This window comes from Pezoporus flaviventris, unplaced genomic scaffold (assembly GCF_033815535.1).
Source record: "Pezoporus flaviventris isolate CSIRO_AGI_PZ_B2104156 unplaced genomic scaffold, CSIRO_AGI_Pfla_v1 ptg000036l, whole genome shotgun sequence".
In the NCBI taxonomy this organism is placed as follows: domain Eukaryota; kingdom Metazoa; phylum Chordata; class Aves; order Psittaciformes; family Psittacidae; genus Pezoporus; species Pezoporus flaviventris.
Window position 1 is genome coordinate 17,501,766 of NW_026892584.1, and position 27,724 is coordinate 17,529,489.

The 27,724-nt window shown below is 38.4% G+C and overlaps 1 protein-coding gene and 1 long non-coding RNA gene across 5 annotated transcripts; one reads left to right on the forward strand and one right to left on the reverse strand.

Annotated features, from left to right (window-relative positions):
• Positions 1-204: 204 nt before the first annotated feature.
• On the reverse strand, positions 205-13,037 carry ARHGAP11A (Rho GTPase activating protein 11A). Of its 4 annotated transcripts, XM_061463391.1 has the most exons (12): positions 12,865-13,037; positions 10,292-10,362; positions 9,876-9,972; positions 9,068-9,318; positions 8,385-8,545; positions 8,135-8,281; positions 6,157-6,231; positions 5,313-5,480; positions 3,587-3,722; positions 3,156-3,264; positions 2,228-2,375; positions 205-1,890 (listed from the first exon to the last, which is right to left on the reverse strand). In XM_061463391.1, exons 1-12 carry the CDS (start codon positions 12,991-12,993, stop codon positions 320-322), a joined length of 3,063 nt encoding a protein of 1,020 aa, XP_061319375.1. In that variant the 5' UTR covers positions 12,994-13,037; the 3' UTR covers positions 205-319. The 4 variants fall into 4 exon arrangements, with proteins under 4 accessions (XP_061319375.1, XP_061319378.1, XP_061319377.1 ...); XM_061463394.1 differs by lacking the exon at positions 8,135-8,281; XM_061463393.1 differs by lacking the exon at positions 6,157-6,231.
• An 873-nt stretch (positions 13,038-13,910) lies between these two features.
• On the forward strand, positions 13,911-23,331 carry LOC133274321 (uncharacterized). The gene is made up of 3 exons (XR_009745106.1): positions 13,911-13,975; positions 15,571-15,749; positions 22,564-23,331. It is a non-coding gene; the product is annotated as an uncharacterized LOC133274321 (long non-coding RNA).
• The last annotated feature ends 4,393 nt before the right edge of the window (positions 23,332-27,724 follow it).

The window sequence follows — 27,724 nt, forward strand, 5'->3', positions numbered from 1 at the left end:
GCATGTTTTAAGAAGCTGAGATAATCAAGTATGGGACCTAATACAAATGTTTGTAAAACCAGGTTATTTTTGTTTTAGATGTCAATTTCAGTTGGGTAGACTTGACTAATATTTGGAAAAGTTTCAGTAAATGAAGAAAACCTCAATATAAACTGTTATTTGTGCAAGTCTGACTCATACAGTTAAAAAAATTAAAAAAAAAAACCCAAAAAAAAAAGAAAAAACCCGACAAATAGAGCTAAAACATTAATCATACAAATTGAGATTTTCTAGAGGTTAACCAAGTTACAATAAGCCAAATTAACCATCATATTTGATCTCACAAGTCTATAGGTTTTGCAGCTGGTAGCAGTTTCACTTTAGATATTGGATTCTTTGGAGAGCCTCTGTAACAAACTCTTTCTTTTCCTGGAGCACCTCTTGCGATCGTAGATTTTTCTGGAATATTTATATTTGCATTACCTTTTAAACTGGATTTCACTGGTCTCTGATTGGTTAGATCCTCTAGAACAGACTTTGATGAATGAACAGTCACTTTCTGTTCGTGGATTCCAGCAGTTCTGACAGAAACATCAGGCTTGTCTGATGGATTTAACAGCCTGCCACATGATTTGGATGTCAAGTCTAGCTGCTTACGAGATACACAAACTTGGTCATGTGTACTTTCACTCCTGAGTGGCAACACCACAGAATTTTCTGAGGGCTTTTCTGTGCAGGACAATAGTGCAGAATCATAGCTCAAAGACTTAACAAGCGGTGAACCAACCTCACTCGCTTTAAGCAGCTGAGAGCCTACAGATCGTCTGTTAGCCTCCAATAAGGAATTAATTCTTCTTACAGACTGTCTAACAGGAGTACGTTGAAACTTAAGAGGTGGTTTAGTTTTGCTTGCAGAACGCGGATCATTTAATGAAAGTTTGTTGAACCATTGTATGTGGTCAGAAACCTTTCCATGGTCAGAAACAGTTGATGGCTTAGTTAAAGTTTTATCAGAATTTTCAGCTTGCAAGTATTGGTTGCCTATTTCAGTTTGCGATTTAGGCAACTCTGAAGTAGGAAGCTGTCCAGCCACAGGAAATTTAGCAGTACCTTCTTCCACATTACAGCATTTTACCACACAGTTTTCAGCTGTTTGTGAGTGCATTAATTCTATTTCCTCTTTTCTTCCAAAGGAATCTAAATTATTTAAGTCATCTTTTGATGAACTGTTCTGAACAGCCAACTTGTCTTCCCTGGCCAGTACTTGCGGAACAGGAAGTTCTGTTACATTTTTTATAACTGGCTTCAGGACTTGAAGTTCAATCTCAACAGAAGTTGTGAAGTTTCTTTTCCCCAATAGTTTAATTTCATCTTTTTTTGATTGCTGTTTATCAACAGCATAAGATTGATTAAATTGGTGTGACATCTCTCTGGATTTTGTATTCGCTAGATGTTCAGAAACTTCTTCAGCTAACAATTCTTTCTTTGGACTGATCCCACTGACACACAAGGTTTCCTTTAATGTTTCATCTGCTGCATCTGAGAAGGAAGACTTTGTATCACCCCTCAAATTGTGAAGATTACTTCCAGATGCAGAGAAAGCTTGCTTAACTTTCAGCAGTGTTTCTGCAGTCAAATTACTTTCCTCTTCACTAAGTTGCAAGCTGTTGTCTTGTTTGCTTGCAGCTGTGGAGTTGAATTCATCTGGAATTAATGGTGGCTTTCCAAATACCAAAATGGATTCTGAAGAACTGATTCCCATTTTAGAGTGTCCTGGAAGAATCTCCTCATTCCTGCTGATCACCTGAGAATCTGCAACAGTAGGACTATTCCATGACATTCGATTAACTACTTTATTGTGACATTTTGGAGTTAGCAAGTTTTCTTCTGACTTGCTCACATTCTTTGAACCTTAAAATAAATATCATAGTGTTTAAGAATGCTGTTTCATGATCGTAATGATTATAGGCAAAATTCTTGCTAAAAACCTTAATTATCAAAGCAGCAATGAATTTAAAGATGCTATTGCTTCTTTAAGTTTAGAGATATGAAAAAAGATTATAATATTAAGAACTGAAATCACATCTCATCTCACTTAACAAGAGGACTACTAAAATACACTAGAAACACAAGTTTGTCCTAAACTGATTATTTTTCCCCAGAGGTCACTAACTTTCATTCATAAAGTTACCTTTGCTTTAGAAAAAAGAAAGTTTCCCCCACCTAATGCATTCTGTTAGATGCTCACCTTTCTTAGGGAATTTTTCACTGACACGTGGGCTGAAGAGTACATCTTTTTTTGCGCATTCGGTTCTGTTTTCCAAACCTTGTTGACTTGCAAGACGCCTTCCAATATTTTCAGATCTATTACCAACTGCACATCCTGATACAATATTCTTGAATGAAAGGCATTAATTACTTTCATATAAACTTGTAATTTGGAATCTCATTTACAGAGGAACCTCCAAGGAAAAGGCTATGTAAATCAGCCATAGCAGACTTTTCTTGGTTATACTTCATTTTCCCTTGATTCTCTGTAGACCTAGGTGGGGAACAACCCACCTGCAGTAAGGCAGGCTTAACCACACTCTGAACATAGTGATTCTGTGCATAGGCTCTGCAATATTTGAATTTCAGAAAACTGAGACCAACTGATCACAATTGTGGCAGATCAATCCCAGCTAGCAGGTAAGGTCCCATCCAGCCACTTGCTCATTCCCTCCACTCTCCAGCAGTATGATGGAGAAAATTGGAAAGGCAAAAGGTGCAGGGGAAGCAAAATCACCACCACCTCCCAAAAAGACCCCCACCAGACAAAAAACCCCCACAAACTACCAAACCCACAAGTGACACAAAACCAGTCACTCATGACACGTAGACCAATGCTCAGCAAACCATGAGTAGTGGCTACTTTGCAAAAACAACCCATCCTGGTTTTATTGGTGAGCATGATACTGTCACCAAACAGTTCCTTGGTCAGTTCAGGTCAGCTATCCAATCTGTCTCCTCCCCTAACCAAACCCAGAACAAGCTGAGCAGTTAGCACTATGAAACTAAACCTAAATCTTCGTGTCCTTGATAACAGGTCCTTCCTGCTACTGAAACTACAGTGCCCAAAACTTGGGATTAAAATATGCACAGTAACAAGACAACTAGGTTAGAAGCAGAATACTTACCATTTCTCTGTTGCTTTTTCCCAAACCAAACTTCAAGCGTAATGACCTACGAACCATTTCTTTTCGACTAATCTTTGGAGAAAAACAACCTGTCTTTCCTGATTCAGCCCTGGAAGGACAGAGTAGAACAACTGACACTAACACTTTAGGAGAGCAATGAAAACATACTGACACTTATTTATGGCTATTTCCTCTAGTTCTACTTTTGCTGTTGCCTTCTTGACAAGCTTTCCTAATAGGCACAAAAGGTTAATATACCAGATCTTTTGCTTAGCTCTATTTTGCCACATTAGAAAACCTGGTCATTTTAAGATACTATAAAAATTTGGTATGTTATGAACACCAAACAAGACTGAGATTTTACACATCAGTCAAGGGCTCTAGACCTACCTTTCCAATTTATCTTTAGTTTGAGAGTTAAGGCAAATTACCTGTATAATTTTTTGCTTGCATGTCTTTTACTTCTTCTGTTCCCTGTACTAGACAGATGATTTTCACCAGCAGTTGAAGGAGACAGTGAGATTTGTGATGACTCAAGACACACACATGGGCTTGCTTCAAAATGAACTACAGGAACAAAACCATATTTACATGATCTTAAAATAGTCACTATTTTCCAGAAAAAGATTTAAGTTAATACAATAAGGAATACATTTTTAAACAGCACAGATTTGTTTGCTTGTTTTGGGGAGTGCTGGCTTGAAATTTCTTTGACTTCCACTTTTCTTTAATATTAAACAAAGCTGTTGCTTGTAGCATTCATAGAAGCAGAAGAATGCAATCAATTGCATGCTACTGATATTACTACCTCAAGTTTCCACACTATCATCAGATAAGTTCCTCAAACTTAAGAGCTTAATAAGAGAAATTAAATTCAGCCTTAATATTATTTGCAGTGTGCTTCTTTTGCATACCTAGCCAGAACAGTTAAATCAACAACAACTGAAAGAGTTGCTATTCCAGTAAGCATTTTTTAATTAAACAGATGCATTATTTCTGTCTTTGGGAAGCGTTACTGATTTAGTTGCTTATCCATAGAAACAAGAATTTCATGATGAGCATGAAATGGTTTAATAAAGCAAAGCAATTCTCAACTGAGGAAAAAAAGCCCTGATCTTCAGGCAAAACCAAACATAGCCAATCCAAAAACTTCTTTTTACTCTAACTTCAGTTGGCACCACATTAAGGAACCAAACAAAACAGGATCTGCAGAATACTTGGAAGCACTCTAGTAGAATGAAATGGTATTAAAGCATTGTCGAGTGTTTTGGTTTTGGTTTTTTTTTCCTCTATAGATTGAGGGGTTTTTAGGATCTAGAGAAAACAGGAGGTGATTGGATTCAAGAAAAACTTTTATAACAGCAACAATTACATTTCACTTAGAGCTAAGACCTGCTATTTAAGTATTTAGGAGAGAGAAGACTACAACTTTAAAAAGGTTGGAAGCACAGGAAGTCTTCATGGATTTGTGTGCTAAGACACAAACGCAAGTACAACCTAGATGGTACAGAGGGACTGAAAAAGATAAAAACATAACAATGGCAAATTTGAGAGATTAATAGAACAGAAAACAAGAAACAGATTTTGCTTTAGGTCAACCCATACAACATAACAGCCAGTGGAAAAGAAAAGCCTGGAGAAGAGAAGGCTGCGTTGAGACCTCATAGCAGCCTTCCAATATCTGAAGGGGGCCTATAGGGATGCTGGGGAGGGACTCTTCATTAGGGACTGTAGTGATAGGACAAGGGGTAACGGGTTAAAACTTAAACAGGGGAAGTTTAGATTGGGTATAAGGAGGAAATTCTTTCCTGTTAGGGTGGTGAGGCACTGGAATAGGTTGCCCAGGGAGGTTGTGAATGCTCCATCACTGGCAGTGTTCAAGACCAGGTTGGATGAGGCCTTAGGTGATATGGTTTAGTGTGAGGGGTCCCTGCCCATGACAGGGGGGTTGGAACTAGATGATCTTAAGGTCCTTTCCAACCCTAACTATTCTATGATTCTATGATGAACATAAACACAGACTAAGACAGGGAAGTCGTGCAAGGAGCATTGTTAAGTGAAGTTTATCAATGACTGCCTAACAAGAACAGAAGTCAGTACCTTTAAAAGCCAGAAACAACCTCTTCAAGCAGCAAGAGAAAAGTGAAGACACTGTACCTGATGCTGGTGTTGAGCTGCTGGTGAAAATGCTACTTGGTAACAACTCAAAAGCAAAACTATGCTTTAAAGATCGTCTCTTCTTGCTGGACAAGCCCTGAGAGCAGTCAGATGGAAGTTTACGTTTGGTACTTGGAGTAAGAACCACCGGAGTCACAGATGAAAGGACTGAAATTAAGAAATCCAAATTTGCAAAAACAACTTAGAAGGGTGAGAGTTTACAAAAATATAAATAGAGGGTTGTTTTGTTTGTTATTTAACTCTAGTTTAAAAAAAAGAGTACTGTTGTAAAAGCTCAGCCAAAGTGCATGCATTTTGAAGAGGCAAAGCAATCTGTATAGCTTAGGGGTTGGTTTTATTTTGTTGTTTTGTTGCAGAGTACCAGAAAAGAAAATCCAAACTTACACATTAATAACATAAGGAGGGGGAGGGGGGGAAGGAAGTATGTATTAAGAAAAAAAAAGAAATAATTGTCATCTTATGTAAGTTTAAGAGAGATTAGAAGTGAAAGAATTTCAGTATTGGTAAATTAATTCCAAAGATGATAAAATGCTGCACTACTGCACTGAAGCCTTAGCATGCATTAGATGAAAAGCACAAATTCAGTTCTGTAATCCTAGAATCACACACCCGCTGCTGCAGTGACTGTAGCTGCTCCAAAAACTACAGTAAATGCAGTATCCTCAATAAATATGTAACTATATTCAAAGTTTTAAACTACTTAAAACATAATCAGTTATCTTCAACTAAGTTCCAGTTCTTCAGTTAAAAAAAAAATAAAATAGTTGACAAATCCAGAAGATACTGCATAGGTTTTATTTAGTAAGAATACACCAATACCTACCGCTTCTGTCTTGTTGTGGTGTAGTGGATGGTGTTCTGTTAGATTTAAATTTATTCAATGCACCACTAACAATATCTGAAATGCAAGACACAGCAAGGAATCAAATTTAATTATGAAGTTTGTCTTGCTCTATTTTCAACTCAAGTTTAACTTGTATTCTTTCAGAGAGAAAAAACAAATCAGTTTAAATGCTTGCTTTATGTAAAGAAAAATATAAATCTTCTCACAAAGATGTTTATTCATTTCACAGTAGCTGAAAAATTCTATTTTCTGTGAAAAAAAAAAATCATGCATGGATGACAGAAGTTTCTTGTAGAAAATTGAATTCTACTGGTCATTATAAAATTATATGCCTTGTGATTTCTTGTAGACAAACCTACCAGGTACCCATTCAAGTCTTCCTCAAAGTCTCAGTGACTTCCACACTTTACTAGACAGTCATCTTGAAGCTGAAAAGCTCTTACAGCTTTCAAGTTAGGCCCAAACAGAAGTATGAAAGTAACATACAACTTTTCTGTGAACTTTTTTTTTTTGTTTGGGGTGTTATTTTTTTGAAGGCAAAATTAAACCCAGCAGAGTAGTTTTACTCAGCATGAAGTTTTACATTTACCCTGTTTTTAACAGTATAAAAATAGAAGCAGATTACACACACAGGAAAAAAAAAACAAAAACAAAAAACAAAAACACAAGCCAAAAACCACAACCACACCACACCTTGGCTAAATATATGCAATAATGAAACCTTAAATTCAGTTGCTGTCTTGTTTAATATTCCAGGCACATGAGCTGAATACATACTTATACTTTTGTATCAATACATATAAGATCAGTGTTACAGTGGATTTGAAGTCAAGAATATGTGTTCCATAATATTTCTTCAAAGAAAATGCAGAACAGAGAACATACCATTTGATTGGCCATATTTGGCAGAACAAAGAAACTACTGAATGGCTAAACTGAAAAAAAACAAAAAACTCACACCAAAAAAACAGATGCCCAAACCAAACGCATCCATATCAGAGGACACAGTATCAGATAATCATAGAATCATAGAACAGTTAGGGTTGGAAAGGACCTTAAGATCACCAAGTTCCAACCCCCCTGCCATGGGCAGGGATACCTCACACTAAACCATATCACCCAAGGCTTTGTCCAACCTGGTCTTGAACACTTGAATTGAAAGTTATGCTTCAAAACACAAAATAGTTACTTAATTTAAAACACACATGCCATTTATATCCTTGCCTTCTCATGATCTGACTTAAATACCTAAGTTTCCAAGTATAATTTCAAAACTATCAAGAAAAAGAAAAAACAAACAAAAAATAAACAAAAACAAACAAAAAAACACCTTTACGTTATAGCAGCCCTCCAGTATCTGAAGCGGGCCTATAAGGATGCGGGGGGGGACTCTCTGGCAGTGGTAGGACAAGGGGTAATGGGTTCAAACTTAAACAAGGGAAGTTTAGACTGGATATAAGGAAGATGTTCTTTACTGTGAGGGTGGTTGAGGCGCTAGAATGGCTTGTCCAAAGAAGTTGTGAATGATCCACCCCCGGCAGTATTCAAGGCTGGGTTGAACAGAGCCTTGGGTGACACCGGTTAGTGCAAGGTGTCCCTGCCCATGGCAGGGGGGTTGGAACTAGATGATCTTAAGGTCCTTTCCAACCCTAACTATTCTGTGATCCTATGATTCTGCAGCAGGATCTGGACTTGAAAAAAAGGCCAGAATATTAATCTGGTTTCACAAATCTGAGCACAAGCAAAATAGCTTTCTTGGCAGACAGACACATCAGAATACAAGTGAAGTAAATATACAGTAAATATTATTGAGGTCTTGTATAGATTTTGCAAATCAAACCCAACAAATTTCACAGTGTCTTCTGCTTGTTGAAGCAGCATGTGCTTAGATTCAGCAAACATCAAGTTTCAAAATAATTCGATTTTAGTTGCTGAAACTTTCAGACAACATACCTACCCCCAACACTTTGGTGCCTCCTCTTCTTGCATTCAGTAGGAGATTCATTTTCACCATCTTCATAGCCCCACAGTGAGGGAGTAGATTGAAAGGCATCAACATCTAACATTGCAGGAATCTTTTCCAAGATGAATTCTGGTACTTGCCCTGAATTAGTTGAGAAATATTTTTTTTAAAGTTACCTTACAAGTTGAAAACTTGTACACAAGTATGTGAAACAAGACATTTTGATAAACATTTATCACCTTACCAATTTCCGATGCATGGTCAATAAGTGTTTGCACAACAGCAACTTGCAAGCGAATTCTTTTTTCTGTACTGGCTGACATCTTTTCATTCTCATTAGAGTGCAAGAGGTTGGGAGCAAAAATCACTGCCAGATTACTGCTATCCATTCTGTTTTCTTTGGATCTTCACAAGAAAAATTTGCGGGTTCACACAAATTATCAGGACATAAGCAGTGGAGAGAGAAAACACCAAATAAGACAAATACCATTTGGAAAAGAAAAAAAAAAAAAGGACTAATTCATTTGAGCACTTACATACCAAGAATAATGTGTTTAGACTTATGCACCCCAGGCTAAGTAACCACACAACTATGTTACTGAAATCAAGAGGTTACAGACCCTGGTCAGTTCTGGGGAACGCAAGGCGCCACTTAGATTACATGAATTTTATCAGTCACTCCTTTTGTTTTCCAAACAAGAATGAGGAATACAGCTATGGAAGAATGGAACAAAGTCTAGCCTCCAGCAAAATACAGTTTCATTAAGGTAACACTTTGGATTTATGAAAGAAAAGACCACAACTGAATTCTAGAGAATGACTGCAGATAAAGTCATAAACCACTCACAGAAAGTTATAGCAATTGCCTGGAAAGAGAAGTCATTAAAGGAACTGGGAAATCTTTAAAAGGACTCTTTTTACACTGACCTTAGGGACACAGTTCTCAGAAAGTTGAAGAAGTATCTCAAAGCTTGGATTGTTCTGTCAGCCATCAAACATGACAGCAACACAGTTGCAGTTTTCTTCTCATTTCCTAGCTGCTGAGCTTTGAAAAGGCCTTCCTGCAGGTGAGGTGGAAGGATGGGTTCTGGCAGCTCTCTAAAGAACTGTTTAAGAAGCCCTGCAACATCACATGGCAGTGCAGCTGAGAGGCAGTTTTCACCTTGATCCAGTTTACTCTGAAATTGTTCATAAGAAAGATGATTTGAAGTCTTCAATATACCATCAAGATTCCTAAGTTCAGGAATTAATCCTCTAGCCCATATCAGAGAAAACAGTCACAACTTGCCCATTTTTTTAGTTTCAGCCTTGTCATGTTTTACTTAACTACAGTATCTACAAAGAGACACAGATAATGTTGTCAGACCACATGTGTTAATTTATGTATTTCACACATGCCCATCCTTCTGGGAGAACACAGCTAAACAAATATCCTTATGGTATCCAGTGTGTGTAACTGCCAACAAATTTGTTCAATCCCAAAGTGTACTTTTGCTGTCTAGAAAGCTGAAAAAATTCCCAGAGCAGGGAGAGGGGGGAAGTGAAGTTTGCCATTTTCTGAACTAGAGCTCTTCTTATTTCTAAAAGAAGTAATATTACCTGTCTACTTCCAATATTAAAGCTTGACTATAACTGAAAGGAGCCCAAAAACTAAAACATGCAGATGACCAAGTGAAATGCAGATTTATTTTTTTTTTAATTAAAAAAACCAAACAAACAAAACTGTCAATAATACCTTTAAAGCTTTTAAACGAGCCAGAGATCCAGACTTTCTGAAGAGTCCCTCGGTCTGAACATGTTCTTCCAAATACTTACAAGAATCAACAAGAAAGCTGAGGAAAAAATGGTAACATAGTTCTGATACTCAGAATAAGATTTATCTTTTCCAAGAAAAGCTATTAAATGATAAACAGATAAAGCACATATAGGATAGTTTTTCCGCAATGACAAGTAGCATAAAGAAATACAATTGAATGATAGCTGTGGCTCTGAATTCCCATCTAACTTCTGCATCCCTTCTTCTCCAACTGAAACTATTCTTACATCTCCTATCAGCTTTAGCAGGTTTGGAATAAATATGTTCCCTCTTCTGACAAGAGTTCAATACTATAAAGAGAGCAAAGTAAGCATAAATTTAAAGTGTCAATTTACCTTGGAATATAACCATATTCTGGCACAAGTGATTGTGGTAGCGCATGAAAAGATATCCCAAAGATTTTACCCTAAAACACAAAATTCAATTAATATTTTTCAAAAGTTGATAGGATACCAACTACATACAGTCAGGAAAAGCACATATTCCACAAAGTACAAAAGGAAGGGTGGTTCAGACAAAGAACAGTCCCTCAGATAAGACAGATAGGAAAAGAACTATCGTCTCCAGCTGTGTGTATGCTGTTACAGGTAACACCCTAGATTACGTGAAAGAATAGAAAGGTTTTCTGCAGTATGTTTTGCACTTTTTTTTTTTACAAGGGGACCATTTACAGGTAATATCGTAGGGATATTAGACTCTTCTGGAATCTCACTGTACCTTTTTAAATTGACTATTTTTCTTAAAAATCAACACAACACAGAATATATTTAAGTGGTTTGTTTTGTTTTTTTCCCCCCATCAGCTGATGCACTCAGGATTGCCAATTCATGGATGATCAAACTCAAAAGAATAGTCTAGAAAGTTGTTCTAAACTCTTACATTTAGCATCTGTACTTGAGAAACAGTTACGATTCCATTGTCTTATAGCTGGACATCAGTTTATCTGTTACATATTAGAAAACAAGCAATTCCTTCAGCATCTACTGTTGCTCACCTACAGCATTTAAAAAAATAAATATCCAAGATTCCTGCACAGTTATAAAAGCTGACATTTCAATGTTGCAATTTGTACTTTTATTTCTCTGCCCCACCTCTTTCTACTTGTATTTGCTGAAGGTGCAATCCAGCTCCTCCCCAAACAGGAGAGGATTGGGATCATACCCAACTTGTTATCAGAGATGAATGCAAACTCTTAGTCATTTATACCTGAAATTCAAAGTGCTGACCATGTTGAGACAATAGTTAATCAATAACTAACCCACTAGGCCACTCCAGGCCTACAAAAAACAACTATAACTCGATAAGGGAAGAAAAGCAACATTGCCATTGTATTCCAAGTTGCTACTAAAAGTACAAAAAGAGAACTAACTCCAAGATACATACTATTTGGGGTTTGGGTTCCCCCTTCCCTTCTCCCCCCCCCCCCCGTATTTACAAGATTATGTAATAGAGAACTGCAAGTGACTTGTAACGTAACATTCAATATTTGTAACCAATACCCTCACTTTACTAGGTTTTGTTTGAAACGTCAGAAGTAACAATTTAAGTTCTTAAAGTTTTCTGTTCCTTTACAATAGAAATAGAATGCACCCAGCAAACCAATATACTCTATACCTTTCCCTACCTTGGTCAACTGTTATTTAAACGTATGTTTTTTTCCTCTTATTTAAGTACCACAGGCACCTGTATACACATCTTTTATCATCACGTATATTTATTATTCACAGCTCTTATAACCTTCCCTTTAAGTGGGAGGGAGAGGGAAGAGCCTAGAACCACATGCTTTATATGGCTTTTACTTTACCCTTGCTTTTTGCATTACCAGACAACTCAAGCATGTTTTTGCAATTTCCTTGGCTTATATTGACTAAGGGTCACTACAGCATTTTGTAATATCTCCATCTTACAGAAAGCTCATTGTGAGAATGCTCAGTTCTGTGCCGTATCAGTTGCATGGAGAACTTGGTTAGGACATGGTAGCATCCATGCTTTAAGTTAGTCTACCAGAAAATCAGTGTTCTGAAATAGTCTTCAATGCTATATAAACTGGCATCTGTTACGTTTAGTTTTACTTAAGAGCACTGAGACAGAAAGCACACTTTTTCCCTTCAACAAATTCAAAGTAGGTATTTAAGGTAACAGGATAGATTTCATTCCTCAGAGCACAGATCTCTGTACCAAAATATGTATATAGCCATATCTTATACTGAGAGACCATAAAAACAAAGCTCTTCAAAGCAAAAATCTAAGGAATCAAGTAAAAATAAGAAACATAAAGCTTTTAGAAACAATAGATACGTATTCTGAGAAATAATACAATGACAAAGATTTAAATTCCATTGTGACTGACATTAAACACAGTAAAGAGTAAAACGCTCTTGTGCAGATCAGAGGCATGAATGCGTGTTTGAGTGGCTATCAACTACATCAACACAGAAGAACCATCTCCTTCACCATCCGATCTACCTCGCAGCGTTCAGGTCCTAAATAAGGGTGCGGAGTGGGGGGAGGAATTTAGCATCACTAAACCACTATCTAACTACATCACGACATGGCCACCCTGAGGAACATCTGGAGCATTTGCTTGCTGAGGAAAAACGGGGAAAACTGACTTCTCTCCTTGAAGGGATTCAGCCGTCCGTCCGCCCGCCCCACCCCCCGAGAGAGGGCTAAACCCCATCAAGGATAAGCAGGAACAACAGCGTTACGGTGACGTCCCCGATACCAGAATCGATGCCCACCGAGGACGGAAGGCCAGCTACCAGGCTCACGTTAGCTTTGCTCATATTGCAGCAACCACCGAGCTCACCCACTCCACCGCGGCGGAAAGCCGGGTACCGTCGCTGCCCGGCCAGAAGGTGTCCGCCCAAGGCACTGCAGCGCTACCATCCTCCTCAGCCCCACTTACCTCCGCAGCCGCCGCTCTGGGCTGCACGGCCGCCTCCAGGCAGCTCCCACTCTTCACCTTAATTCCGTAAGAGGCCCGCAGATCCTCCAGCACCGCCAGCCGCACCACCCTTCGCCTGTGCTCCGCCATCCCAGCGCCCGCCGCCTCCCCGCCCTTTCGCTCCCCAGCCGCTCACCGCCTCTCACACCCTACTCAGCGCCATCACAACCTCGCAACATCCAAACCAAACACCCTCCACTCCCGCACCACCGGTTACCACTCAAACCCAGCGCCTCGCCCCGCCCGCGCCTCCGATTGGGGCGCTGGCGCATTCGAAATCAGGCCCCCTCAGCCCAACGGCTGGGGCGGCTTGTTCGCATGGCGCCTGATTCCTGCGCGCGTCCTCAGCCTCTCTCAACTGCTAAGGCTTTCAGGCGATCGCGATGGGCACCTAAAGGCTCTCCCTCTCGGCTGCTGGTGCTGGGGCCCTGTGGCGGCAGCGCGGTGTCTTTCGAGAGCAGCTAGGGCCGGTTGCTGGGTGGTGTCCGCGAGTGGCTGCGTGCAGCCGGGTCCTGCCGGGTCCTGCCGGGTCCTGCCGGGTCCTGCCGGGTCCTGCCGGGTCCTGCCGGGTCCTGCCGGGTCCTGCCGGGTCCTGCCGGGTCCTGCCGGGTCCTGCCGGGTCCTGCCGGGTCCTGCCGGGTCCTGCCGGGTCTCTGGGCAGTGGGAGCTAGCGCAGAACAGGCCCATCAAGCAGGGAGAGGGGCATCTCAAACACTACCTCCGCGTTTGCTTCCGCTCTCCTCCAGCAACTCACAGGGCAGTGTTACCAAGTTTTAGGGTTAGCTTGGTTGTTTACTTGGAAATGTCTGCTTGTTTACTTGACCATAAATTTTAATTTAAAAAAGTAAACCACTGCAGTTTTGTGAGGAAACTGAATTCTTAAAGGAGGAATGAACAGGCGGTGTCAACTTTGATAGTATTGGGATACAAAAAAGACCATAGATCCTCACAACTGCTGTAGTCAGTGGTGGTTTTCCTGCGTTAGCTCTGTGCAGGTACATCTGCCATCACCATTTTCGGTGCACAGAGGCACAATTCACAATTTAAGTGGCAGTTAAACCATCAACACCAGGTTCGTTTGCACTTTGTAAATTTGGGGTTGCTTACCTATGCCATACTATGTTCTCATACACCTTTTTCAGGGAGGTCATTTGGGATTTTGCGCTGTGTTACAAGAGCAACTTCATTTATTTCTACTATTTTTTCTTTTTAAGTTTCTGTGCCAAAGGTAACTTATTTTAATAACAGTGAAATTAACAGAATGCAATCTTTCTGTGTGAAATCGGAAATAAACGCTGTAGCAAACACACTGTAGCAAAATGCTGTAGAAAGAAAAAGCTTTCGAGCTTTTCCTTTATACATGATCTTTTACAAGTTCTGAAGAGAGTCTAAGAGAGAATACCACAAAGTTTAAACTCATAACAACCACATTGTGGTGATCTGAAAACCTATGGACACAAAAGCTAGAGAGTAAACCAAAGGAGAATAGCTATAGTTTTTCCACAAGTCATCAAAATAAAAACAGGGAGAAAAAACAAACAGAAAACCAAACAAACCTCTAGAAAGTTGTGTGGAAGAAGGACCTAGCAGCAATAAAAAATAGCAAATTAGACATGAATTTTCATAAGTAAACCCACAGGATTTTGATTAGGAATGTCAAAATCATGCCATTGAGCAAAAGTAATATTCCCCTAAATGCAGTTTTAGTGCAGCCTTACTGTAAGTATTATTATCTTCCTGGCACTGAAATTGCATGAAAATACAAAATTACCAAACCTAAAATATCACTGATGACAAAAGTAAAAGGAATAAAATGAATGGGTATCATATAATAGAGTTTAAACAATTTCCACCCAACTTCACTTAGTTTTCTGTAGTAACGATGAATTACACAAGAGGGAGCTGTGATCTGATAAATGTATCAAAAATTTCCATGTCAAGTATTTTCCATTCAGTATTCACAGAAGAAAAAGCACATGGTGATTGTGCTGTTTTGTGTTCCCCCCCCCAAAAAAAAAGAGATGGTGATAATCTTTCTACATTTTGCAGAAGCATTTAAAACCAAAGTGTTATCTAGTAATTTTGTCCAAAACATTTGTCAAATATTTTCATATGCTTTAGGTGACTGTTTCAACATATTTCTGCTTTATTTACAGGCAGGGACTGGAGCAGAAAAATGACTTTGCAAATAAGAAGTAGGCTTCTAATTTTGGAACCAGTTTTAACATTCCAACTCAAATTACACTCTTCCAAAATTAAATTGGGAAAAACCCCCATAAACAGCTATTTAATGATTCCCCCCCCCCCCCCAAGAATTGTTTAAGAGTTGACATGTTAAGATTTGACATGTTAAGTTTCTGGCCTTTTAGATAATTCTAATTTTCAGAGGCTAAAGATGAAATCCTGCCCTGAATTAAGTAAATGGCATAACTCTGTTTTGTCATCAGGAGGGCCAGGTTTACACCAATTTTTGCATTAGCATGTGATACACAAATGTATTTGTACACACACACTCAGACACACTTTTGCACTATCCATATATAGGTGTATGTTTACATTTTGGGAGAAAAAGCCCCACATGAGCACCTGTCTTTAGCCTGGCATTTTGTGAATTTGGAAGCTACTCCAGGAAGCAGAGCTTTAAAAAAGTCCAATGTTTACTAATAGTCTCATTTCAGTAACCAATTAGAACAGTCAGCTGCCAAAACAACAGAAACTCAGCCAGAGGAAGCAGAAACAAGTTACTTCAGCAAGCAGAGTAACATACTGAAGAATACAGAAAACAGATCTTACTGACAAGTACTCTTATTCTACCTGACCAAACTCAGAACCTGGTGGGAAATAGTGTAAGTATCCCTCATGCTGTCAGTAAAAGGGCTATTTTTGCTTTACTACTTCAAGCAAACAAGTGGAGGGCAGAAGGATCATAAGGGCAGATTGTGAATAAGAAAGATCGTGAGAGCAGAAAGACAGACCAACCCATCCAGGAGAAACTAAAAAGTAACTGCACAATGGGCCTTTACGTATTGATGTTCTCAGAGTCTGACTACTAGCACAGCTTATTCTGAACACATACTCATTCTTGTGCCTTTCCTGGCTTTCTTGCTTAATGAGGAATTATTTAATTCCCAGTTGCCATCTCTGTGTGCTGTTCAGCCTGTGTTTATATTAGTTATGTCCCTTTTCCATCTCCCACTCTCTCCGCTGCTTTGTCTTGTCTCCAGTAAACAATTTTGCCCAGGACCAAAAGTGCTGGGGGATCACTGTCATGAAACAGTCTCCCTACTTGCAACCATGCAGAATTATATCAGAAGCAAAACAATCTGTATATTCTGAATACTTTCAACATGTAAGGTTAACTTAAGTGTATTTGAAGTAAGAAAATAAGGTTAGAAAGATGTCTTCCAAACTGACATTCAACATGAATTTACTCTGAACCATGGTTTGAAGATTCTATAGTAATAATATAGTTCTATTTAAGCCATGTTTCATTTGGGCTACAAATTTGATCTCAATTTACAAGTTTTGTTGATTAGGCTGAGAAATTTGAAAAAATGCCTTTTACCACTCTAAGGAAAGGGACAATTTTTTTGAAGTCACATACTGTCTTGGAAAGCAGCGTGTGAAAGTTAAAGAGTGTGTCTGATTCAAAGCAGCTTAGCTATTGATGATACTATACTGGTCAACTCAACTCAGTGTAGACACTTTCTGTTCCAAGTGTTTGATGTTTTCAAGCATTTCAGGCTGAAACTTGGAGTTTATACTTGACACTGTGCATGGCATTTTGCACTTACAGTATGTTTCATTTTGTCCTTCTTAATTTTTATCCCTAACCCTGAAAGTGTTCAAGACCAGGCTGGATGGGGCTTTGAGCAACCTGATCTAGTGGAAGCTGTGGGATTGAAGCTAGCTGATCTGTAAGGTCCCTTCCAGCCTAAACCATTCTATGATTTTATGATTTAATAACACTAGTAGGACTGTTCTCTCTTTTCTGGTTTTCTCTCACTTGCAGTTCTTGTGCTTGAATTGTTAAATGGTCTGAAACTGGCAACTTGCCTGTGACAGAGTGATTTAACAACTACATGTGCAATCTTTACCCATGGTTTTCAATTCTGGAGCACAAAATTCTAAATAAAAGGTGTTAAGATATCTCTAACAAGGACAAATGTTTTAAGCTGTTCCTCAATAAAGAATGTTATCCAGTAAAACCAAAACATCTATCTGTGTATCAAGCTGCAGGATGTACCTTAAAATTAACGCAGAGTTGAACAAGCCATCTAATAGACACAGAGTTCTACATCTGCTGCTTAAACCACAACTGATTTCTTGAGTTAAAATACAGACTGATACAGTTATAACACACTTAGAATTGTTACAGGCTTATATTTTATTGACATTGTAGACTGTTGGACAGATTAAGCAACATGTAAGCAAGGCAGCCCAACTGATGGTCTCCTCAAAATGGAAATAATAAATGAAGACTAGTAGCATTCATCTGAATAGCTTGCAAATATTGCATTAGAAGGTAAAAGATTGGTTTGCTTCCTATCTTAGTAGTAAAATTAAAAAAGAACAGAGGTACCCAGAAAGAAAATAGTCAAAATGGAAAGGCAGGAGTTGCGTTCTCCAGTTTAAATAAGGTTTATTTAACAGAAATGTGAAAGGTAAAGGAGACTAAAGTTAACACAGAAGTTGATGATGCATATTTCCACCTTAACATGTGTGTATGATAACTGGGAATCCAGGGGAAGAACCCATGTACATGCAAAAAACCCAGGAAAGGTTCTACAAAATTAAAGCCACTGTCCTGGAAAGCATGCTTTTGTTTAAAAATACTAGGAAAAAAACCCAACCTAAAAGTTCTAGTAGTTCTATAAGAAGTAGCCTGTAGTAGATAGAAAAAACAGTCAATGCTTTGTTGATCTTTTATTCTCATTCAATTTTCCTAGAGTGCTCCATTTCTCAGAGAATATACTCATAGCAGTCTTTTGTTTCTATTCAGCATAGAAATTACTACTGAATTCTCTACTTCATGCCCCCCAGTGTCACAGGGGATGGGTAATGGCAGTTGCAGTCAGTTTATCACACACTGTCTCTGCTGCTCCTTCCTCCTCAGGGGAGGACTCCTCACACTTTTCCCCAGCGCCAGTGCAGGGTCCTTCCCATGGGAGACAGTTCTCCATTAACTTCTCCAATGTGAGTCCTCCCCATGGACTGCAGTTCTTCACAAACTGCTCCAGTGTGGGTCCCTTCCATGGGGTGCAGTCCTTCAGGAACAGGCTGCCCCAGTCTGTGTCTCCTGTGGGGTCACAAGTCCTGCAGCAAACCTGCTCCAGTGTGGGCTCCTCTCTCCATGGGGCCACAGGTCCTGCCAGGATCCTGCTCCAGTGCTGGCTTCCCATGGGGTCACAGCCTTCTAGGGGCACCCACCTGCTGTGGCATGGGGTCCTCCATGGGCTGCAGGTGGATATCTGCTCCACCATGGACCTCTGTGGGCTTCAAGGTGCCAGACTCACCATGGTCTGCACTACAGGCTGCAGGGGAATCTGTTCCTGTGTCTGGAGCACCTTCTCCTCTCCTCCTGTACTGACCTTACTGTCTGCAGAGCTTTTGCTATCACATATTCTCACTTCTGGCTCTGGCTGCTGTTCCATAGCAGTGTTTTCCCCTTCTTAAGTATGTTATGTATAGCAGAAGTGCTACCACTGTCCCTGATGGGCTCGGCCTTGGCCAGTGGTGAGTCTGGCTTAGAGCTGGCGTTAATTCTGTTGGACATATGGGAAGCTTCTCTCAGCTTCTCAAACAAGCCACCCTGTAGCCCCACCTCCAGCCCCCCAAAACCTTGTCATGCAAACCCAGTACCGGGTTCTTCTCTGAAGAGAGATGATTTTGATCCGTCAAAATAATCGTGCTGAGAATGCATTATTGAGACAACTCATTCATTCTGAAGACCTATGTTTCTAGAATTTAAGGGTTAATAAAATTTCCTTGGAGGAAATAAAAGGTTTGGACTGGTATAATTCTGTACATGGAAAGGAAATTAACATTTCTCTTATATTACTTCACATTTATAGAATACTAGAGATTAGAAGTGTTTCACAAACTATATATAGGACTCAGCTCACCTGCTGAAATCCTCAGTCCATTGAGAGTACAAAGGCATTGACTTGGACAGACCCAAGGGAAAAGTTGGATGGGACATGAAGCATCATGTCTGGTGTCACAGAACTTGTCATAAATATTCCAGAAGGACATTAGTTTTTCATTGTTGCCTTAGCAAATTGTTATCACATTGTGAAAGTAATGACTCATAGGGAAAAGCCTTATTTGTTTATTTATGGCCACACATTAATTTTCATAGATTGTCGGAGTTTAAAGCAAAAATGACTCTTAGATTGTCTAGTCTGACCTCTTGTATGTCACAATCAAGCAATTTATGTACTACGAGTAACAACTGATAGTTAGACAGTTTTCTAATGGAAAAATGATGCATATTTGACCCTCTTGGGCACAAAAAAGCAAAAATTGCATTCCTTGGCAAATGCTGTAGCTGCTATGAAATTGTCTAGAAGATGGGTGTAAACCTCTCCTCTAGCTACACTGATAACAAAGCAAGAATCTGAAACTCCATTTTATAGCCTGCCTAGTCCTACAGAGGCCTATTTTGAGGAAGCCTGTCAGATCGTTACTGAAGGAAGGTTTAGACTAAAGAACTAACTTCTAGATTTTGGAGATGAGGTAAAGTAAAAGAGAAAAAAAGCCTCTTCTGGCACTTCTGGGCAGGTTCATATTCTAAATGCCTTAAGAATGTATAAAACAAAGTGCAGGAAGTTTAAATGCTTCTAGCCCCGGGTGAAAACTGACTAGAAGTCTAAAGGGGGCTTTAAAGTTGCTACTTTTTCTTTGTGCCTACAGTGGGATCTCAGCTGGAATGCAGCTGACCAAGTCTTATAGGAGACATCCAAGGCTTTAGTCAGATATGGCATAGCATGTTTGAAGTAGGAGGTGTTCTGAAGTCTTTAGAAGTTTAACTCCAAACCCAAATCTTGATGTTTTCTCTCCTGACTTTTGATCTCTCCCTTTCAATTGGTGTGGGAAGGAGAGATGGTAAAGCAAGCTGTGTATGAGAAATTAAATGAGAACAAAAGCTTGTCCAAATTATGCAACAAGGATCATTATGCTATAAAATTGCTCTTCAAATGTGGCTGTCAGTGAAAGATATTAAGATTTCAACAGTTACTTTCTTGATGAAGACTTAATTTCTTGCATAAAAAGGTTTTTAAGCTTAAAGCTGTGCCTACACAATTAGTGTCCTTTGGTTTTTGGAATGTTTGAAGGGTGCTATGAATGTTATAGAAGTATTTTTCATCACTACGGATCAGTTGTCTGAAATTACTTTCAGAATAGTCTCGTAATTTAAACAATTTACAACAAAGGTATCACTAGATAGAATGATTAGTAGATCCTTTTGCAATAGAACATATGTAGTTCTAGGAACTCAGTGCAGACTTGAGGGTTGTGCTGCTGTATCTTGGCCTAGAGTTGGACTTGGACAAAACCAAGCAGTAGCTAAATTTCATCTGCAAATTCAAAGGAGAACTTTAGTGGAGTACAGCAGAGAACAGAAGCCACAGGCTCTCTTTAAACCCCATTCTCTGTTTCTTTTATGGAATGGAGATTTTCTGTGTACAGTGGGGCAGAAGTAAGCTGTTTTAACATATCAATAGTGACCGTGTTCAAAGAAATAAATCTGCAGATAATATTCATGATGGTGGTGGTTAGTTTCATAGACTGCACAGCAGTGCTCATGTCACTGGAGGGCTCTGCTGTGCATATGTATAATGAAAGCACACTATTTGGCCTAGGAACAGCCTGATATGTGGTTTTAAGAAAGCTTATTTTGACAATCATGCACAGACTTTCCTTCCTCAGTTTTCCCCCTAATCATCCTACGCTAATCAGTTACACAGTTGTTTCTTGTGGTGGTGTTATGATACCCCCACTACTTGGGATGGGAAATCTGGCCCCTGTTCCTAACTGTCTTTTTTCTGCTGTGTGGTCCTGGGCTCCTCTTAAACCTCTATCTGTAAAAGGCTGTCTACTGAATATTTAAATGACAGTAGATAATTAATTTGTGGGTTTACTTAATATTCCCCCAATTCTTTTTCCATTCTTTTAATATATGGAGTTGCTTTAATCTGATTTCTTTCCACAAATTCACTTATTTTACCTCCAGTAGAAAATATAATTGTACATGAACCAGAATGTTCACTGTTATTTATTTTCTCTTTTTACCTTCCCTTTCTTTTTACACATTTGTATTACAGATGTGCCTGCTAGACTTAGCTAGCATTTCAGCCTCTCTATGCTAGATCCTACATAAAACCTGCAGGAGGCAGAACCTATTAGGAAAAGCTTGGAATCCAATAAACAAGGGAGAATGTATTATTAGGTAGAAGAGGTACAAACTGATGATACTGCTTGTCTAGAAAATCAGTGGCTAAGATGACTTCTAAATATAGAATCTAGGTCTTTTAGAATTGAGTCCCACTAAACACCCACGGACCTATAGAACCTCTTTTTTCATAAAGCATCAGTAATTCTAACTGGGTAGAAACAGTAGTACTGTGTGACTTAGACGTACGTTTCTCTTATATGGCCCTATCCTGTTACCTTTGTAATAAATATAAAGAATTCTAACGGCTATTTAGTCCCACTCATCTTGAAAAGCAAATAAGTAAAGGGAGCATACCTTCAAATAAGCTTATACAAACTGTTTGGTGCACAAAGTGTATTTTCACAACGTGGGACTGGTTAGCAGCTATGATGGAGAAAAAACCAAACTGCTCAATTTAGACAATGATGACTTTTAACAGATCACAGTATAACTTTGTTATCACCCATTTTCATATCTAAATAGCCTACTGACAAACAAAGAAAGCCAGACACAAACATTCAGCATTAATGTAGGTGACTGTAGTAAGGTCACATCTATTACTCCTACTTTCATTATGGTTACTTTAACAAATAGCACTGATTTCTCACTGTTGTAAGGGTTATATGTGAGTGTAGTTAGAGTCTTGTTACCTATAAAGCCGTAATCCTGAAACCTCTTACACGTATAGATACCTTTCTATTGTTTGTGGGTGGATCTTAAACCATTTCACAGACTCAGCATATTGAGTGCAGAGAAGTTCAGTCAGCTTTCTGTGTATGACTAAGGGAACTGGATCTCTGCTCTGTAGGTCTGTCTGGTGCAATCTTAGGCGACCAAATGTCAGGGGAAAGAATTTGTCACTTAGGAGTGGCATCACACAACTGTGGATCTGCAGCTTCCGTTGCTGGGACACATGTACGTGGCATGCCTCCTTGTGGGAGCTTGCAGGCTTTTGAAACTGTCTGCACTGTGCAGCTAAGCGCTGTTCAATGGTCAATCTTTTTCTTATTACATCATATATTCATTTTGTTTTATTACTTGTTGTATTCTGTATGTTTTAACTGTGTTATCTCATTCCTCATCACCTTAGATAAATGAAAACTGACCGTATTTAATGTTAAGTCAGCAACCCTGTTAAATACACTTGAATTTTCATGTAGGAAAACTTTTTATTTTACAGGATCAGAATTAAGTCTGCTTATCTATTATTTTAATTATTTTAGAAGAAAACATAAAAGGAGACCGAAGGAGACTAAATACATAGAGAATCAGAACTTAAGAGAAGAACAAAACAGAACAGAAAATTTTCTTGAGACTGATAACAGAAAAGGCAAATAAGAATCTACTGCTGTATACTTAAATTTCCTCTGTTATTTGTGATCTCTGGAATTTTGCACTGGTTTTAACATGACATTTCAAAATATCTCTGTTTTCCAAATTGCCATATTGGACTTTTTCCACAGCTTTACTCTACTAGGCAAACTAGTTCTAACCATCTATATGTAGCTATTTTGACATATATGCTATTTATATGTTACTTTAAAATTTATTTTCTTTATAGTTACTTACTTTTTCTCCTAAAAATACACATAAGATTAGTGTTTATCTAGGAAATGCAGAAGTTCTTCTGGATTTTTTGTCTTGTGACTACTGATAAGTTTAGATTCTTACTGCATCTGAAAAAAATTACCTGCCTTTCACTTGAAGGCATTCACACTGGTGTCAAGATGTGTCAAGATCTTTTGCTGTGCCACCTCCACTGAAAGGCTGTCAAGGTGAAAACATTACATGTCATCCTAGCTTCCCACGCTACATCCAATTTTAATTTACTCTTAAATTGCCACATATCTTGTGAGCACTTGTGAGTATTCACAGTGTATCACAAGATATTATAATACACTGTGAATACATTGTATTCTATTAAGTAGATGTTTATAATCCATGTTTCCTTCAAAAATAAAAAAATTGAGGAATACAGCAAAATGAAGGAATACTGCACTTTTCAGATTGTGGTATTTGTAACTGTTTTCTGCAGAAAGGAAAAGTGAAAATGAGACATTAGTAGAAAGAGACTATGAATTGTACATGATCTCGGAGGAAATTTTGCCAGAAATAGAAGACTGGCATCCAGCAGTTCCAGTGTCACAGCTGCAGGACTGCTCTTCCCCTTTTCAGATTAGATGCTCTTCCCTGTATCAGTCAGATACTTCTCTAAATAACCTATATCAGGCAATCCTCACACAAGCAAAACTTCCCTTGTTCATGTTTTAGAGGAAACAAAGTTATTACGATATTATTGCATAAGCATGTAATTTCTTTCATTTGGCTTTCATCTTTCATAAATACGCAGGCTCTCAAGACAACAGAAAGTAAAAATATTGGAATGTGAAGAAATTTTAGTAATTTCTACATCCATTTATTTATAGCTTTATAAGATATATTCAGATAGCTACAGAGATGATAGATACTTAACTTTCTCCATTGACTCTGAACAAAGCTATCCATTTAAAAACCTGCAAAGATCAGACATTTCCTACGTTGGTGATGTTAGCTGCAGAAAAACCACCACCCCTGAAGCTGATTTCCTGCCTGAGAAACCATAAGCTAATTGTAGAACAAAAGGTACGTTTTGAGAGGTCCTCCACTTTCAGCAGTTACTGCATTAAAACATATCTGATGCAGAGCAGCTTGTAAACATTTTGCATGTTCTGTGGAGAAGATATTCTGGTTGATGTATGCTGTTAATACTGCTGGATGTGATGATATAGCATGAAGTAAAGCAAGCTGCATAGTTTAGTGTCAAAATTTTCAGTTTCAGCTGCTCCAAAGAGCATGTATTTGGGTAAAGAGTAGGCAGCTGCCTTTTTTTTCAGTCAACTGTCATCTTCACTAAGTCACTTTCCACCTGCTACTTTTTTGAAATACTAAAATGCTTCCCACTCTCTTCAAATCAGTTACCAAGATTCAGACCTATGGTGCCAGGATAATGTCTATTACATGACTGACAATGAAAAGAACAGTGTGAAGAAAGCAACAGGTAACTTGTGGCACTTAGCAGGCTGGTTTTGTGGCTTCTTTTTTAAGTTGAAATACATTCACTGACATTTATTATTTATTTATTATCTGGTGATGATGACTCCTAGTTTTCTACTAATTTTTTTAAGCCAAATGTTCAGCTTATTTAATGTCCAATTTGAACTACTTTTTCATAATTAAAATTATTACTATTAACGAATGAAAATAGGTTAACACCTAAAAAAAACAGATTTTCAGAGAACAGCTTTGTTATCTTAGGCATTCAGCTTCTAAAAGTATTTAGGCACACTGTGTTAAGTGCTGCTAGGTCTGTGTGATGTAGATGTGGGGTTCATTTCTAAAATACAATAGGATGACCTTAAACTGAGACCTTCTGACCATCCACATTAATGGTCTCTTAATATAGTCCCTAGGAATTTTGTTCATACCAGGGCCTGAAGGAAGTCGTGTGGCTCTGGAAAGCTGCCCCTGTCTCTTCCTGTCTGCGTTTGAAACTTGTGTGTGAAGGGCTTGAACACAGGAAGCCAAGTAGAAATAACTTCAGAGCTTGCTGGTCCTGGCTGGGATATGACTGCTTCACAGGCAGGAGTTACTTTATCAGCATTACATGACCTGCCAAGGGACAAGGTACAAAGACAAGGTGCCCACAGGAGAGAAGAAAAGGGGTTACAGGTACTGAAAATAATCTCACCAATGGTTAGCACAGTCAGAGTGTTATAGTTTAGACTATAGACCAGTAAGACCCAGTCCCCTACGTTAAATCTATTTCATAAAGTTGGCTGGAATAGTACTTAATGAAAAGAAGAGCCATAGGTGTTTAGGAGCTGTTTGAATTTATGCCATTTTGACTGATTATTTCAAAATATCTAGGACCCGATGCATAGCAACAGTCAGCACTAAGGATAACTGATGGTTTCAATAATGGGTAATCAAGTGTAGAGAAAACTGAAATATCCAGAGTGACTGGTACTTCTGAAAGCAAAGTCCAGATGTAGATTAAACTTTTAAATGCTCTGATTTCATCCATTTAAGATTTTCAAAACTTGTGGTTGTGGGAATGAAAACACTGCTCATTCATTATTAGTAGCACTCTTTCATTTTTCTGGTTCTTATTGATTGCAAACCTAATGAACTTGTAAACCAATAGCAACTCCATTAAAATCCTTCTGACTTTGTAGTGTTCTAAGACAAAACACTGTCTAAAAGTCGTTCTTTAAATTTATATGAATATATATTTTCATACATGCACATACATATATGAGCATTTCAATTTCAGCTAAAGAGACTCACAAAATCTTGATGAAATAACTGTAGACTTTAATATGATACAACCATGATTTTATAGAAGTTATAACACAACTTTTGATACCTATATAACTTCTGCTATAGAACTAATATGGTTGTTCACATGCATAAACATTAGACACCTGCTATTGCTAAACTCAAGTAAATTAGTTTATACTAACCAGGGAGAAGCAGAACTTCAGTATAATCCTTATTGGTCTAGAAAAAAATAAGTCTTAGATGAAGTTCTCTGTCAGGTGAGGTAAAATCTGTGTACTTTACGATAAGCAGAAATAAATTAGGATCTTCAGTTCTACTGCAAAAGTTTTCTCATCATGGAGGTTTCATTAGAACAAGTAAATTCCTTTTATACCTATTGTATAGCAGCTTTCCTTCTAAAAGCTCAAAATACAACACAAATGACAATGCCATTCTTGAGAAAATCCATCTTTCTGCAAAACTAAAGAACGTCAGCAAGACTGGTGTAAATATTTTGTGGGTTTCTTTGTTTTTTAGACAGATAAAAAGCCTAGCTTCCCTTTTTACCCTTTGAATTTTGCTGCCATTGCAATTATTTATACTTTGCTGACAGGATGATCCAAATTGCTCCTAGGATGATGAAAAGAATGTATTGCAAGGGGAGACTACAAGAGTTGGCTTGTGCAAAAAAAAAAAAAAAAAGGAATAAATTTCAATTGTCCAGAAAGGCATTAGAGATAAAGTAATATACTATTTGATTAAGGGTAATGATAGTCAAGACACAAGTAGATATATGCAGTACAAACGCATTTAGATTTTAAATCTGAAGAAAAATTCCAACCATCAGGAAACTAAGTTTCCCAAATAGCCTTACAATAGGTATAAGGGGGGAAATAACATCACTGTCTTTATGACGGCACCTTATTACTTTACAAAAGAGATTTCACGGTTGCCTATAATAGGGAACCAGACTGAGTGACTCAGAAAGTAATTTCTAATCCTATGTTTCCAAATTCCACTTCTTTGTTTAGGTGGGGGTAGGGCAAAGAAAGGTTTATGTAGAAAAGCGAATCATTAATGTAATGTAAGATTTTAAAAGGAGAAATAAGGTAATGTGTTTATATTCTCAGACATGTAAACGTAAATATGGAGGAGAGCAGTAAGAGAATGTACAAGACCAGGTGCAATTACAAATAAATAGAGTAAAAAGGATGCAGTGGCTTTTATTATTTCATGCCTGTGAAGTGCACACCTATAGTTTTATTGGTCCCACAGAAAGAAATTTTAATAGTACTGTCTATTTTATAGTCAGCCACATTGAGTTTCTATACACATGAGCAGGCTTCCTAAATTATATGTATTACTGCGAAAAGATGGCAATCTTAAAATGGGGCAGCAATTTGACATCTGACACAGATGGTCTGAACAGCCCCATAAAAATGCTTTCCTTCTGTCATTGGTTGTAAGCACTAATTTATGCTGAACCTACTTAATGTGTGTTTTCAGTAGCATTTCTTGCACAAGTTTACTTGCTAGATATTATAAAACACCAAAGAACTGAAAGGAAAACAAATTTCACTCATCATCAGGAATGTCATTCAGATCTGTGGCTAGTTGTGTCACCTGACACATGGGTGTTGTTTCTCTGCACAGAAAATTATTTTCCTTCTACTTTCTTGTTCCCCAATAGGAAACAAGCCCCTTATTCCAAAGTTCAGGTCAGAATGGAATTTCCACCCTGCAGCATTTCTCTGAAACCACTCTTGGGTGGTGAATCTCTCCTTCTATGCTGGTAATGGAATCCCCCACACAGCCAGTCTATACTAATGATTTTAGTTGCCTCCAGCATCACTTATGACTAAGTGCAAAACCCTCTTTTACCTCACTACCCCCTGACCCTGCTGAACCCAAGTCTAACAAGATGACCAAGGCTGTTCTCAAAACTTCTTCACAGTGGAGCTGTTTATACACAAAGGCATGAACACTTCATTAAGAGTTGGCAATAAAGACCATGTGCTCAGGAGCTAAAACTGCTGCACAAATACGTGTATCCAAACTAGATGTGAGTTCTTCTCACTACTTTTA

Bases quoted from the DNA above. Each gene is read 5' to 3' on its own strand.
- ARHGAP11A (XM_061463391.1), bottom strand. From the start codon at position 12,993: ATGGCGGAGCACAGGCGAAGGGTGGTGCGGCTGGCGGTGCTGGAGGAT. The intron at 10,363-12,864 runs GTAAGTGGGGCT...TTTGTGTTTTAG, and splicing joins CCAGAGCGGCGGCTGCGGAG to GGTAAAATCTTTGGGATATC. The intron at 2,376-3,155 runs GTAAGTATTCTG...CTTTCATTCAAG, and splicing joins GAAAAAGCAACAGAGAAATG to AATATTGTATCAGGATGTGC.